The 14,492-nt window shown below is 45.2% G+C and overlaps 1 protein-coding gene across 2 annotated transcripts; it reads left to right on the top strand.

The window, feature by feature from the left end:
- The first annotated feature begins 412 nt into the window (after window positions 1-412).
- NCOA4 (nuclear receptor coactivator 4) lies at window positions 413-11,034 on the top strand. 2 transcript variants are annotated; one of them, XM_035330458.1, is made up of 10 exons: window positions 413-549; window positions 3,968-4,121; window positions 4,563-4,703; window positions 4,827-4,915; window positions 5,390-5,498; window positions 6,080-6,151; window positions 6,827-6,973; window positions 7,189-8,193; window positions 8,477-8,566; window positions 9,252-11,034. In XM_035330458.1, exons 2-10 carry the CDS (start codon window positions 3,981-3,983, stop codon window positions 9,255-9,257), a joined length of 1,800 nt encoding a protein of 599 aa, XP_035186349.1. In that variant the 5' UTR covers window positions 413-549; window positions 3,968-3,980; the 3' UTR covers window positions 9,258-11,034. The 2 variants fall into 2 exon arrangements, with proteins under 2 accessions (XP_035186349.1, XP_035186352.1); XM_035330461.1 differs by having other exon boundaries at window positions 6,830-6,973.
- The last annotated feature ends 3,458 nt before the right edge of the window (window positions 11,035-14,492 follow it).

Here is a 14,492-nt window from a genome sequence, read left to right on the forward strand (position 1 = left end):
TGTGAGCCAAGAACAGTCGTCTAAAATGTGTGCATAAACCCTGTGCGATTTGCAAAGAAAATCATTGCTGCAGCGAGCATTCCTCAAATCCTTTGACGTGGCTGGGGCAGGGCGCGGCGTGCAGCAGAGCGGTCTCTGAGACCCCGCTCCTGCTTCTCCTTGGAGCCCGTCAGAGGGGGGAAGCGGGGCTGAAGGCCCCTGCCCGTCCTGCCGGGTGCCCGCCGGGGGGCACAGCGGGGGCCCTCAGTGCCGGTGACCCGCGGGGCCGCGCTTCGCCTTCGCTCCCTCAACTCCCCCCGGCCGGGTGCCCCGGCACGGGCCGTGTCCGCCGGACCCCGCTGCCCGCGCAGCGCGGCCGCCATTTTGTCTCTCCGCGGTCGCGCAGCGCGCCCCGCCCGCCGTGGCGGCACCACCCGGCGCTGCAGCCGCTCCGCCGCGCCGCCAGGGGGCTGAGCGGGGCGGGCCGGGGCGGGGCTCTCGCGAGAGCGGCCCGGGGTCGCCGTTGAGCCGCGGCGCCGCCAGCCCGAGGAAGCGCTCCGCAGCCGCACGGTGAGGGACGGCGCGGGGCCGGCGTGGGGGGGCGAGCGGGGCCGCAGCGGATGCGCGGCGCCGGGGGCTGCGGGTACCGCCGGCCTCGGGCCCGGCGTGCCGCGGGGCTAAGGGACGAGCCGAGCCGAGCCGGGAGCCGGGCCGCTCGTTGTGGAGGCGGCTGGCAGCAGTGAGCCCCCGTAACGCTGCGCGCGGGGTGCGCGGCCAGGGGCAGCGCCGTCTGTGGGGCCGTGCCTCGGGCAGAGCCGGGCGCTTGTCCGGCGCTGTTCCGGAGGGCGTTAAGCGCAGAAGCGCGGGCGATAGTTGTGCGGTACCGTAACGCCGCGTCGGTGCGGCCTCCCCGCTCCGGGTCGCCGCAGGGCAGAGCCCTTCCCGGCCTCGGCTCCCCGGCGCGTTGGGATCCCCGCCGCGTCCCGCACAGCGCCGCTCCGGGCGGCCACAACGCGCAGCGGGGGCTGGTGGCGCGGGGCCGCTGCGGGTTCAGGAAATGCCCTGCCCGGGGCTTGCTGCTCCTTGCCGCGCTGCTTCGGGTTCTCGCTTACTTAGAGCTGCTGGAGCTCGCTTTCTGCAAAAGGCCTGACTTACAAAACGCGCGGTACGCAGCCGTTCTGCAGGGGATAACCCCCCTGGAGAAGGCTCCGCACAGGTACTGGTCTGTGACACGGGTGCTGTGCTCTGAACGATGCTTGTTATTTTGGGATTTAAATGGAAAGTTCTGAGGTTCAGCTCTTACGCCTGCAGTACTTCGCTCCCTGACCACAACTCCCACGCACCTAATTCGGGACAGTTCCTGAAGAGGAGCTCCTGTTTTTGGTGGGGCAGTGTGGAGACGAAGAGGGCTTTCAGGTCAGACGGGCCAGCTGGTGTGAAACCACATGAAGCCAGGTCGGTGAGACCTCGGGAACAGCCTGGCCCTGGCAGCTCAGAGAAATCATTCCGCATTTATAAATAGTCTCTTAAACGCGAGTTTTGTTCGGGGCAGCCTCCTAGTGAGGGCTCGGGAAGGTCATCTTTTTGAGGGTTTCCACCATCCACTGGAAATGGAAAATAAGGATCTTTTCAGCAGCGGCTGGGATAGTTGTGCTGAAAGCGAGAAGCCAGTAAAACCAGTTTTCTGCCGGCCTGTTAGCAAGCTGTGTGGGAAGAAAGGTTGTCCTCTGCTCCCAGCTGCACTGTACATAATTACAGTCTTAGAAAACATTTTTGTCCAGGAGCTTGAGCTACAAAGAAAATCAAAAGATCTGAAGGCTGAGATTATACAGTGCATTAAGAAGGGTGAAGCTGTCACCACCAGGTTTAGCCGAAGGGGTTTTGTGATACCCGTCCTCCGCTGAAGTTTTTGGGTACAGATAGAAGCAGCCAGGTTTTTATTATTTTTTTTTCCCCTGGTAAAGACTTTTAAGTATTTTATTAGCAGCAATAACGTTATCTTCAAGCCTTGTTCAGGCGTGCTGTTGTTTTCTAGCCCCAACTTCTCCCCTGAATACGTGCACGGAGGCGTGCTGCCTTATCGGCCGCTGGGGCTGCTGGCTGCGCCCTGTGCCTCTGGGGCCACCGGTGGTGGCGGAGCGGGGCCTCACCGCGTCCCTTGGGCCGGGGGAATTGAGCTGAGGAGCCAGGGACGGCTGTCAGCCTCGGCTGGGACACCGCTCGCAGCGGCTGCGGTCTGACGAAGCGAAAGAACGGCCATTTTATAGGGGCTGCAGGGAGACTCCGTGCCTGCCGGAGAGACTCCTGCACAACAAAGACGAAAAAAAGAAAGTATTTTCAGAGATCACTAGGGGACCGCGTGGGAGTTTATTAAATTTGCCTGTGCCAGTAGGAAGTTGCTAATCTACACTAAAAACTGAAGCAGCTTTTCTTCAGGCATCCTGCAGAATTCCCCAGTGACACAAATTCAGAAAATGTTTAAATAGCAGTGCGGTGTGCTTTGCTCAGACTTGGCATTTGTAGCTACATGCTTAACGTCATTTGCACGACAGTCCTTTAAGTGCGTTATTTATGCTGTAAGTAAACAAGGCAAGTACTTTCAGACTTTGACTGTGGTTGTTGCATAAGAATATAATCCAAATATATATATATATATTTCTTTTGAGTATACAATAGCTTTGAATATATCCAGTGTCATTGTTTTCTTGGCTGGGTATCTCCCTGCCTTTATATTAATAATTTTAGATTACTTCTGAGAGCTGGGCTCCCATTTAGGTTTTCCTGCAGGATGTACGTCAGACAGTGGGTGTATTTTTAAGCATTTGGATCATACAGGTACAGCCATCCAAAACAAGAGGGGCAAGAAGCAGCTCTGTTGGTTCATGTTGTATTTTCTTGTTGTGTATTCATGTTGTAAACTGTAATTTTTGGATCACAGCTGGTGCAGTTGTGGAGCTTGGCAGTTGCGGACTAACTAGCTGCTCAGTAACAGGAGCTCTGTGGTCTCGTATTGGGAATACTCTTTGAGTTCTCTGCAGTGGGGAGGTGAAATCTATAAAATATTTTGACTGATGTGAACCTTTTAATTCTGCTGAGGGTTTCCATAGCTGTTATTGCTGAGTACCTGTTTTAACATTTTAAATGGGGTATTTTCTACAAATCTTTAGTTCAGAGATCCTCTGAAATCCTTCAGGGATCCTGTGAAACCGAACAGGAGAATTGAAACTCTTGGGTAACAAATAGCCCTTGCTTAGAAAACATGTTTTTACTGATGCTTCCCATTTCTTCACTTAAAATCTATATTTAGCTTTTTTCCCTTATTTCCAAAATCCTTACTGGCATAACTTAGAATTTTTTTATCTGAGCCCCTTTTTACTTGAGGATATGCTGAAGTTAAGTTACTAAGGCTGTGACCATAACAAAAATAATGGGCAGCCACACTAAGTTTTGGCCCTTGCAGCTTAGTAAAGAGTGGTCTGTGTGTCAGTGGTTGGCTTTTGAGCTGATCAGATTGTATAAGAGTTTTCTTATTTATGAGGGAATTTAAGGGAGCTAGTTAAATTGCCTGCAGATGAAAAAAGGGTGACTGAAATAGTGGCTGCCCCTTGCCAGGCCATTCTTCCCAGCTCCCGCAGGTCTGCTGAGCCCTGCCCAAATCAGCTCCCAAGCACTGGAGTCTGCTGGCTAGGAACAAATGCCAGAGGAATATGAACAGTATGGGAAGATTGCCTAAGCTCCTGAGGTTGGGCCTGTTGTCAAGAATCTGTTGGTTTTCCTGTGGTTGCGTAAATCCCCTCGGCCAAGGTGTTTTGAGAGACCGGTGTAACTTGTGCAGAAAGCTTCATCTGTGTTCAGAAACCTGGCGTCGGTGTAGGGTCTTAGGCTTTTTTCTTCACCTCAATAGTGAAGCAGTGCAGATGGTTCTTCATATGATGCCATTCTTCTTCCCTTAAAGAGGAAGAGAAACTATTTTTTTTTCCTGTTTTAGGAACACTTTAAGAATGAGTCCACCACAAGATAGAAGTAGAAATTCCTGCAGCAGCGAGCCACTGGCAAAGTGCCTTCAAGCAAAGAAGGACTTGGAAGCAGCTATATCTGGAATTGTCAAAGCTGAGCAACAGATTAAAGAGAACTGGCGGGAGGTAATTTTTAATTCATTAGAATGCATTAATAACCAATATGACTTTGATGACAGCTTTAATTACTCTAGAGTACTTTATCACATGATGATGGTACGCAATCTCCCTAGAGACAGGCAACTATCTTGGTGTATAACTTGGGCGTGTTTTTGATAAAGTTACTCCTATGCTACCAGCTTAGGCACGCAGAATTTTCTGTAGCTGTTGGCTGAAACATCAGAATAGAGAGAGAGTGCAAACAACCCTGTTATTTGATACTCCTTCAGAAGTAGCCTTGGAACTTGCACTGCCTTGTGAGTCATGTGCTGTGGGCAACTGCGGTTAATGTTTGAGAAATAAATTGGTACAGAAATACCACTTCTCTGTGGCAAATATTTTGTAATTAGCACATTATATGCTTGTTGTGTGGCAGATATTACAGAAGTGGTACCTTTCGCCTTACAGGTAAAAGCTAAGATTCATAGCCACATAAGTCGCCACCTGGAATGCCTGCGCAGTCGTGAAGTTTGGCTGTTCGAGCAGGTAGACCTCATCCAGCAGCTGAAAGAGGAAGCGTTGCAGCAGCAAGCTCAGCAGCTGTATTGGGTAAGATCTAGCTGCAAATTGATTTTGTTGTTCTGGGATTTTTAAATAAACTGTCTCTGCAAGTATTTTCTCCGTTGTAACTTGAGAAGTGAAAACAGTAATGTGTGTTTTGTCTTTGTGCAGTACTTGGGACAGTTCAATTGCCTTATTCATCAGCTGGAACGCTCCTACAGCAACGAGCTAGCAAACCAGATTTCAGTTTGTCTGGAGAGGTAAATATTGTCTCTGCAAGCTAACACAATTGGTATTTATTTTGACTTATGAATTTAATCAAATTTGTGATTCTAGGAGAACTAATAATAGATCCAATTCATAATAATAGTTCCTAGAAGTAAGATCTTTAAAGCAGTCTGAAGCATGATTCCTCTCATCTTTATCTGAGATTGAAAAACCCAAAACAGAACCATGAAAAGCAGTGGGTGAGGACATGCATATTTGTTCAAATATTAATTGTTGAAATATGAAGGAAAAACTTGTGTTTTGTTGGCTATTTACGTTCTTTGTGGTTTGTGAACAGGCATCTCCCTATTTTTGTGCAAACAGTAAAATTCTTTTAGTTAATTAGTGCCAAGTCAGTTTGGAAACCTTATGAAATAACAGACTGATTTCCCAAAACATGACAGATGACATGTATAAAATGGCATTTTTTTTTTAACATTTGTGTAACTACCATCTTATTCTTTCAGACTGGAGAGTCTTACTCTTAAACCAGAGGAGTCTTCTGTCCTGAATTTTGAGGCTGACACATCTTACCTTCGCCAGGCTATTACCTCATTTGGTTCAATTAAAACAATGGTAAGCATCAAGACTTTCCTGGACTGCAATACTTCATACCCACGTATATATGTACATATAGGCAGTATTGTCATATATTCCAAGTGGTATTTCCACTTTCAGTTAGAGCTTGAATAAATCTTGTGTACAAGTCATATAGTTCTAGCTGTGTAATATATACACAGTGGTTTATTAATTATGCACCTAATAGTGGTTTTCAGTGAGCTTAAATCTAGTAAATGTTACTTCAATATTTTGGCAGAGCCGGAGGGAATTATCGTTCCAGCAGGTGAAAAACTAATGTTAATATTTTCTTTAGATGTTAATATTGCAGAAAGCCATCTATGATGTATAAATGTTTTGGTATTCCTAGGTAAGCAGTGTACCTTCTGTATTATTGGAGATAATTTTCTTAAAAGGCGATAGAATGGAAGTAGTATTTTTAGAGAAAATCATTGTTTTTTTTAAATGTTGAGAAAATTATTAGCTACAAAGAGCTGGCGAGCTGTAACTGCACTTTGCTTCTGTTTCATTGTAGAAATCATCCTAGAAACTGGACAAAATTGAGATTTAAATTGAATTTTACTCTTCTTTCCTTATAGCAAACCTCAGAGAGAGAAAATGCTTCTCCCTGGTTCCCAGGGCAGAATTTTGCCCTAGTGAACTGTGAGCAGGTAAGATTAGGACTTGTATCTGCGAACGTTTCACTGTAAGCAATGGTAAAAGGAGAACTCAGGCACAGCATGTTCGCTTGCTTGAGAAACGACTTCTGGTCATCAAGATGTTTGAGCAGCCGGTAGCAATTGCTGACGTAAGCATTAATGATCTGATGTTCTAGCTGCTCCAACAGACATGCAAGGAGATATATGAATGTGAATTTGGAGTTTGATTGGCAGTCAAAATGTTTTAACTGAGCGTTGTCACGTCAGGGCTTGGAACTATCCAGTTAGGTTTAATCCAGGAGTTCACAGGAAACAGGATGTCTGCTCTGCACTGAAACAGTGTCAGTGAAGATTCAGAGGGTAGCAAATCAGTAAGGGGAATTGTGGTCAAAAGGGGTGTTAGGCTGGATTATGCATCAGAACTGTGCATTGTTCAAGTGGTCATTTCCTTTCTTATCAATCCCTCTCTGAGTAATCTGGGATCACAAAACAATCCATTGGTGCGATGGCTTAAAGTCATACAGGTGATCGAAAATCTTTTTTTTTTTTTTTTTTAACCAGAAGGAACTTAGGGTTTTCCGTTGGGTTCAGAACTACTGATTTGATGTATTGCCTGTTTTGATGTTCACCATCAACTAACTGCCTCAGCAGTTACACACTTCCATAACCAAGAATGTTTTTTAGCAGCAGAAAACACTGTGTGGGACAGTGGGTGCCTCGCTTGCTGACTGGTTACTTGGAAGCAGACCCGTGGGTGTTTGCCAGGCTCCATATATTCCCAGCACCAATCTTGAAGAATGGGTTACCCAGAAATGCGTGTCGGAAGCCAGCCAGGTACGCCTTTTATACACTAACCTAATTTAATGAAGGGGACAGTGATTGGAGATGGAATATGGTGGGAATTAAATCTTCATTAATTCTCTTCACTCTGCCTCGTGCTCCAGTAATAGCTTTGCACTTTCCAGAATATTCCAAGTTAAAACTGTGCCAACAGTTACTGAACATTGTCTTTTAGTGCTAATAAATGCATTTTGATGTGTTTTTACTAGGATTTAAGTTCTTCCAAAATCTGTTATTTTGAGCAAGCCTGGGGAAACCTGAAAGATTTGGAAAACTGGCTCCTGCAGAATCAACAGCATGACGTTGCTGGGAAGACAGATTCCCCCGCTCACAAGGACTCCACCTCTACTTTCAACTCATCCTTTTCCATGGAAAAGGTGGAGGAATTGGAATGCCTTGAACAAGAAGAGGTGGACCTTTCTGACTGGCTGCTTACGCCTGAGGTGGAAAATGGAAGTAGTGCTTCAGATGAGAAATGGAAGTATGAATTCAAACCTTTTAGGGAAGAATTTAATTTGAATGATTGGCTCCTCAAAGCTGAAACGTGTACCAGTTGTTGTGGCAGCCAGATCAAAAGCGTGGAAATTGAGAACCTGGGAAATCTGAAGTGCCTGAATGAGCATCTTGATGGAAAGAAATCACCCACTACATCTGCCGTAAATGCTTGGCTTCTTCAGCATCCCCAGGCCCCTTTCAAAGTGGAAGATGTGTGCAAAGCTAATGAGCTGTGCACCAGCTTTTCAGAATGCGTGTGTGATGAAAACTGTGGAAAAGTGGCTCTGTGTAAATGGCTTCTGAAGAAGGAAGGGAAGGATAAAAACGGAGTTCCAGTAAGCCAGAAAGCTGTACCAAACCCTGAGCAAGAGAAGACAAAGTCTGTTGCCAGTACCTGGCTTAACCCCTCACAGCAGCTCGCAGGGGAGCCTGTTAGCGTAGAGAAAGTGGATTATTCAGCAGAGATAGCAGAACCATGGAAAGTACTGCTCGAAAGGCCTCTGACAAGCTGGCTAGCCAAGTCTGAGCACAAAACAGAAAGTGCAGAAGAAAAGGCAAGCAGGGAAAAAGCAAATAGTTTCAAGAGTCCTTTCGTAGACCTCTTGGCTCCATTCCACCTTCCCTTGAATGTAAACAGTTGGGTGTTGACTTCAAAGAACCTAGAAAATGCTAACCCACCTCCAGTGGAAGATAAATGGCTCCTACGCAAGAAAGCACAAGTGAGCATGCACATAAGTTTTTGCTACTGCTGTGTTTTAAGCTCTTTTAATGTTTTCAGCAATTATTACTTAAATTACTTAATTAAGTAGATGAGGCCAGTGTTTAACATACAAAAATAATTAATTCTGAAGTATAAATAGTCTAATATATAGTCTAATAGTCAAAGTATTAATCTCAAAGGCTCAGGATTCAGTTTTCTTAATGAGCACCTGACAGAATTTGAAGATGCACTAGAATGCCTTTATGTTTAGCTATCATTAATTAAGGTGGTTTCTTTTCCAGGAGTTTGGCCTTCCTACAGTTTGTGACCTTTTTGCCTGTATGAAGCTCAATGGAGATAACGAAAAATGGCTGTACCGCACTCCTTTACAGGTAGGATGCACAGAATGATTACCTGAGCCTAAGCACAACTTGGGCACAGAATAGAGGAGGCAGCAGCTTTCATCTTCAGAGATCTATGAAAGTAATATTTAACAGCATCAAGATCAAAAAACTAGTAGATGTAGAGCTTAGTGACATGATTTAATGGTGGATTTGGCAGTGCTTGGTTAGACTGGGCTAGCTGATCTAGAGGTCTTTTCCAGCCTAAATGATTTCTGTGATCCTGTAAGATTTCCTTCCCAAGCACCTTCTTAGCTTGGACCATTTCGTTTTTTTCACTCCTCCTCCTCTCTCAATTCCAAGCCAGGAAGGGAATCGAGTTCTTGACTAGATCACAAGTAAACATTGATATTTGGTGAAATCTTGGTAACTTCAGTTGTAACTAAAACATGCAATTCACATCTAAACGTCCAGACGACTTATCTTGGTAGTGTATTTGCACCTGATGCCATGTTTGTCCTTTCTGCCAAGATAACTCCTCATCATTGTTTTTAAAAATGAGGAAAGGCGTTCTTCTTAGCAAGTAAGTGTACATCAAACCCTAAAAGGTGAGATACCGAGTTCTAGAAACTGTTTTAGAATGATTTTTTCCAGTGTCTCTTATACGTGCTTTTTCTAGAACTACTGTTTTCTGTTTATCACAGATTAAAAAGAATAATCCTATTTTAAATTTTAGATGTGAAGAACTGGAAGCATTGGAACTGTCCCCTTCCTGCTGATTAATCGCACATCACGCTGAGTGACTGCAGCCAGCTGATTTCTTGTGTTTGTGTTTGGCCGTCTGCTTCTTCTTCTAAAATTATAACAAAAAATATAGGAGTTATGGTGCAGAAGATGCCTCTTTGTTCTGATTAATTCTGAAATGTAAACCCACTGAGCATAAGCAATCTGACACTATAGAGGTATTAGTAAATTTGTATCTGTTATGGGACTACATGAATCTTCTTGTAATGGATCATCACTTGAAGTATACTGAAGCCAGTGCAAGTACAAAGCAGAATCTCTCTGGTGCTGTCAAATGTCCACCTTTGGCATCAACTTCAGAAATGCTGCGTTTACTTTCAGCTGCTACAACTTTGTGGGTTTGGGTTCCAGCTTACTGGGGTTGTGAGGTAGCTTAGGCTGTATTTGGAAGCATTTTTTTATTGAGGAGTTGTTTACTATAAAGGTTTTGTTTGCATCGTGTATTGCTGTCTCCCAGCTGAGTATGCGTAGTCTAGATTTTGAAAAATACATGAATTTGTGGGACCTGACACAGGACAGGAGACTTGGAAACATAGTTCTAAAAGAAAACTTTCTTGCAACTTTTTGAGCCAGTCAGAGGACAGGGTGGACATGGGTTTGTCAAAGAAATAGGACAAAGTTGAATTGATGGGCTTTTCTAGAGTATTCACTTTCAAGTATCATTAGATCCAGAACCTACCGTGTCCCCAGCATTCAGTAACTATTTGAATTTCACTGGGACAGCTGTAAAAATGAAACGTGTGTGTTTCTGCTAGTTTAGATAATTCAGAATGAACTTCTGTTGACTAAGCCACTGGAAAACAGGCCTCTTAGCCATGTGGCGTTTGAAGGTAATACTTGGGAAAACAGATGCTTTCTCATCAGGTTGATGTTTTAATTGGGAAGCACTAACTCAGCAAACTGTGGATCCCACTGTCTATTCCATTGTAATGTTTTAGCTGTGGAATTTCATTGTTATGCATATAAAAGTGGGGTTCCAATAATTCTGATCCTTATAGCTGTGGGCCTATGAACACTCTTTAGGTATTTAACATTTTGAGTCCATAGGAAAAAAAAAGCAGTCAGATGGAAATGTGGATCACATCTGTCAGCTTGCATGAAAAACTGAAGTTTTCGTAGTTTCTGGTACAGCTTCCACTCACTTTACTCTTAATGACCAGAGAAAATAGCTCCCCCTCTTCTCCGTCACTGAAGCCTGCCTGAAAATGATTTTAATTCTTTACAATGCTGTAGAAAAGAAACTAGCAAGACCCAACACATGAACACATTCCTGTCTGATACAACCTGTGTATTTGTTTAAGTTTTGAGACGGGTACACTGCACATCTGTAACTAGACCCCAGAAGGGCTTAACATCAGTGGACCACTAGAGGCTTGTACGCTAATAGTTGAGGCTTTCTACTGAAAGCAGAAAGATGGTTTTGAAGTTCTTTTCCCCTTTGGACATGTCCTTGTTGCTGCACAGGAAGACTGCACTGTGACTAACTCCAGTAATAGCCTAATTTGATTAGCAGTTGAACTTCCTGAAGGTGACCGAAGTGCAGCCCACCTCCTGTAATTCCTTGTAGTCCTCATCGTGTGCTACCTTGTCAGTTTCGTTGTAAGCCTTTCAAACTTGGGGGTATGTATTCCTTTACTTATTAACTGACTTATCACTAATTGATATTTATGTAAAACATCGATTAGTCTTTTCCATTAAAAATAATTGCAGCCAAAGCGTGTGATATGGCTTCTTTGTAAGGGGGTTAACAGAAGGCGGCCGAGGAGACTTGCCTGGGTAACTTCTGCTCAGAGGCTGCTGCAGCAGCGCGCCCATCCCAGAGCAGGGTTCACGGCTTAGTTCTTTGTGTGGCCGCTGCCCGCATGGCTGTGCCGTCAGCTTCCACAGCCAGGGAGCCCTGGTGCACGCCTGGCGGGCAGCCTCCTGTCTGCCTGCACTGAAACAGAAGCCCTTGGACACTCAGCTGGTATAGCTAAAGCACCCAGCCTTTATTCAGGAGCTGCAAGAAATAGATTTAGACAGAATGGGGTGTTTGAGTCTTACTGCCCTGAGTATTTAAGGAGGATTTACGGATTTTTTATTTGTTTCAGTCGTCTTCTGTTGCTGGCAAACATAGCTTGTCTGGCTGCCCAGTTGAAAGTTAGTCCTTCTCTAGCTCTTACGCTCTCCTTGTATGCAAATGTCGGACTCCGGCATATTTTATTTCTCCTTTGAGGATTTTCTATTCCTTTAAGCTGCTCTGTACCCTGAAGAGAACATTCTTATGAGACAACACGCAGCTGGGCCTGGCAGCCTTCCAACCAGGATAGCCTGAATTTCATTTGTGGGTGTGTGCGCGTATACGCATGGTTTTTTTCCAAATGTACTAGAGCTTGCCTTAGAAGCAGCTACGTGTGGAACTCCTCAGCATGAATCCTGAATGTACAGCTTTCAGAGATGAGGTATAAATAGTTCACACAAGACAAAGTAGCAGGAGCAGAGAACGCTATTCATGGCCTCACATTTGGAGGGTTTTTTTTGGAACAAGCTGAGATTATCAGTGATGCCTCCTACTGAGGAGCAGGGTGCTCAAACACCTATTCCACAGCTGTTCCAGCTCAGCAGGGAGGGAAACAAATCTCCCCTCCTCCCTTAACCGTGTCCCTAACAAATGGAGACGCCTAACTGGCTTCTGTGCAAAGTAACCCAACTGCTCTGCGATCGCACAGTGCCTACTGGGGAAAGCAGGGAACAGCAGCTTTTTTTTTTTTTTTTTTTTTTTTTGGGGGCGGGGGGAGGAGGCTCTTCAGGAGCCAAGAGCCTGGTCACAGCCTGCTGCATCCCGGTACCAGGGCTGCTCGAGGGGCTCCACCTGTGGCTCTGGGCCTGGCACCTCCTGGGGCTGTGAGTATGGGACAGGGAGCAGGGGGAGGGACAGGAGCCCAATATTCATGGCACCAAGAGCACTAAAAAGGCTGTGGTACCCTCTGGAGTCACTGTGGTACCTGGCACACAGGAGCACCACTGCTTGGAGTATGCAACGCTCCATTTAAAGCATACCAATTTCCTAACTGTTGTTCTGCTTTGCTGTGGATGTTGACATTGCTACCCCATGCCTAATGATTTTTCAACAACTTCCCTCCCCGAACTGTAAGAGAACTCACCTGCTGAAAGGGAATAGTGAAAGAGGGTTTGCCTTGCTCAGGCTACACAAACGCATCTTTACAGACTTCAGACAGCTTTCACTATACCTGCTAGCTCAGACTCCCTCACTTCCTGGCACTGCATGGAAAAGTGCTGTCAATCTATCAGCAGAACTAGGTGCTGCGACTGGCACAGCAAGCAGATAAAACAGCGCCCTTTGGGACAGGTGAGATCTCTGCTGCCCACATTTCTGTAATAATTCTCCACGGGAGGCCTATGGCTTGCTAACCAAACCCTACATTTGCAACTTGCTTTTACTTCCTTTTATTCCTGCTGAACTCAGATGCGCTTTTGGTCACGGCTTGAAGCAGCAACTTGATACTGATTGGTCACCGGTAAATTGTGAATGCAGCAAGTCTGGTAAAGCACAATACAGACATTCCTCACTTACAGTGCAGTTTTGCTTTGCAGAGCCTGGTGCCATAAATATGAACACAAGCTGATGCCACCGGATGGCCACTGCTCTCTCCCTCTGTTTGAAAGCAGTGCTGCACCCAGAGCTAACTTCAAGTGCTCAGCCCCAGAGCCAGCTCCCTCGCTGCTGCCACTACGGTTGTTTCATACCCCTTGAGTATCACTGCATACAAACAGGTTATGAACCAAAGCTTTTAATAGCCTTAGAAACAAAGCTACTGCAGAAAAACACACTCAGCTCTGCCCCGAGGCAGGCAGTTCCAGGAAACCTGAGGTGACTGCAGACCAGATAAACTAAGCTGCCTCATGAGTCAGCCTCGCCTTGAGGCTGTGGCACCTTTAATGCAGAAGCTCATTCCTACGTTATCCACAGCACAGCTGAAGGAGGAAAGCCATTTGCTATGATTCACAGTTTTCCTACTTCAGCTAGGAGCAGAGAGCTCCTGGGTCACATTTCATTCCTGAAAAAGTCTCTAGCAAAACTACAAGATACCTTGCAAAGTTCCAGACATTTAGAAAGCAATCCTCCTCCACCATCAGCCCCAGAAGTGACCAACAAGCCTCCGTCATTAAGCGCACAGGAGTACAAATCCTATTAAATGAGACCAAGAAACACAGGAGAGGAAGAACCCTCTGATGCCAATGAAGAGAGAAAAAGCAGCCTGGAGGAAAAAAAAAAATAAAAAAAAATGCATTTTTTCCTCCTGTCCCACTGCACAGCTAGCACCCAAGTCACCTTTCTGCCGTCAGGACAACAGTTTCTTTGGTGGTACAGCCCTGAAAAGAGTATGCGCTAGGCGGTCTAACTTACTCCACAACACTGATACACAACCTACTGAAAGAAAGCAGAACGTAAGTCAGGTTCTATGAGAAACAACACTGACAATGCTAGCGAGAAAACGGTCTTCTTTCCTTTATGCTACATCTAGTTAAGTGCTGGCATGGAGCATCTGCTTTGAGCTGGTAGCAAGCAAAGCTAATTGAGTTCATCTGTGAAGGCTTGTTGCCTAGAGAGCTTGCTATAAAAAGGTGGTCTCAGACCGCTCCTCCTCAAGGAAGGCTTCTTGACAGAGAGAAACAAAGGTAGAAAGGTAAATACTAACAACACTTTTTTTCCCTCCTGCCCTATTGTTTCTGTTTTGTTGGATATATCATAATTATCAAAAGCTTTGCATTAAGTTACCTACTGTACAGTATCTTCTTACCTTTTTCCCTTACCTTTGTGTTATCTCGGACCTATTTAATTATCCTACTTAAAAATGTAAACAGCTCTTATGCAATAATTTTAACTACCAAATTAATACACAACTCACTGTTCAATTTTTCTGCAAATATACTTTGTACATGCTTTTGCTTCAACACTGAAAAATGTGTTTATCATATCACTCTATTTTGCCGATAACCTACTAATACTACTTAGGGAGGTAGAAGAGAATGCATCAGTTACGAATCCTGTAATACAAAACAAGAGTAGTACTTCTATTTCTTGGTTTCGGATTGTTGGCTGAACAAGCTTTAAGGCTCTAGAAGACCTAAGTGTTTTTATAACCCAATGACAGCAGTCTTGCAACAGTTA

This window comes from Oxyura jamaicensis, chromosome 6, assembly GCF_011077185.1.
Source record: "Oxyura jamaicensis isolate SHBP4307 breed ruddy duck chromosome 6, BPBGC_Ojam_1.0, whole genome shotgun sequence".
NCBI classification, from domain to species: domain Eukaryota; kingdom Metazoa; phylum Chordata; class Aves; order Anseriformes; family Anatidae; genus Oxyura; species Oxyura jamaicensis.

Excerpts from the sequence above, each read along its gene's own strand:
- NCOA4 (XM_035330458.1), top strand. The coding sequence starts at position 3,981 with ATGAGTCCACCACAAGATAGAAGTAGAAATTCCTGCAGCAGCGAGCCA. Across the intron at positions 4,122-4,562 it reads TTAAAGAGAACTGGCGGGAG|GTAAAAGCTAAGATTCATAG; the intron begins GTAATTTTTAAT and ends TTCGCCTTACAG. Across the intron at positions 8,194-8,476 it reads TCCTACGCAAGAAAGCACAA|GAGTTTGGCCTTCCTACAGT; the intron begins GTGAGCATGCAC and ends TTTCTTTTCCAG.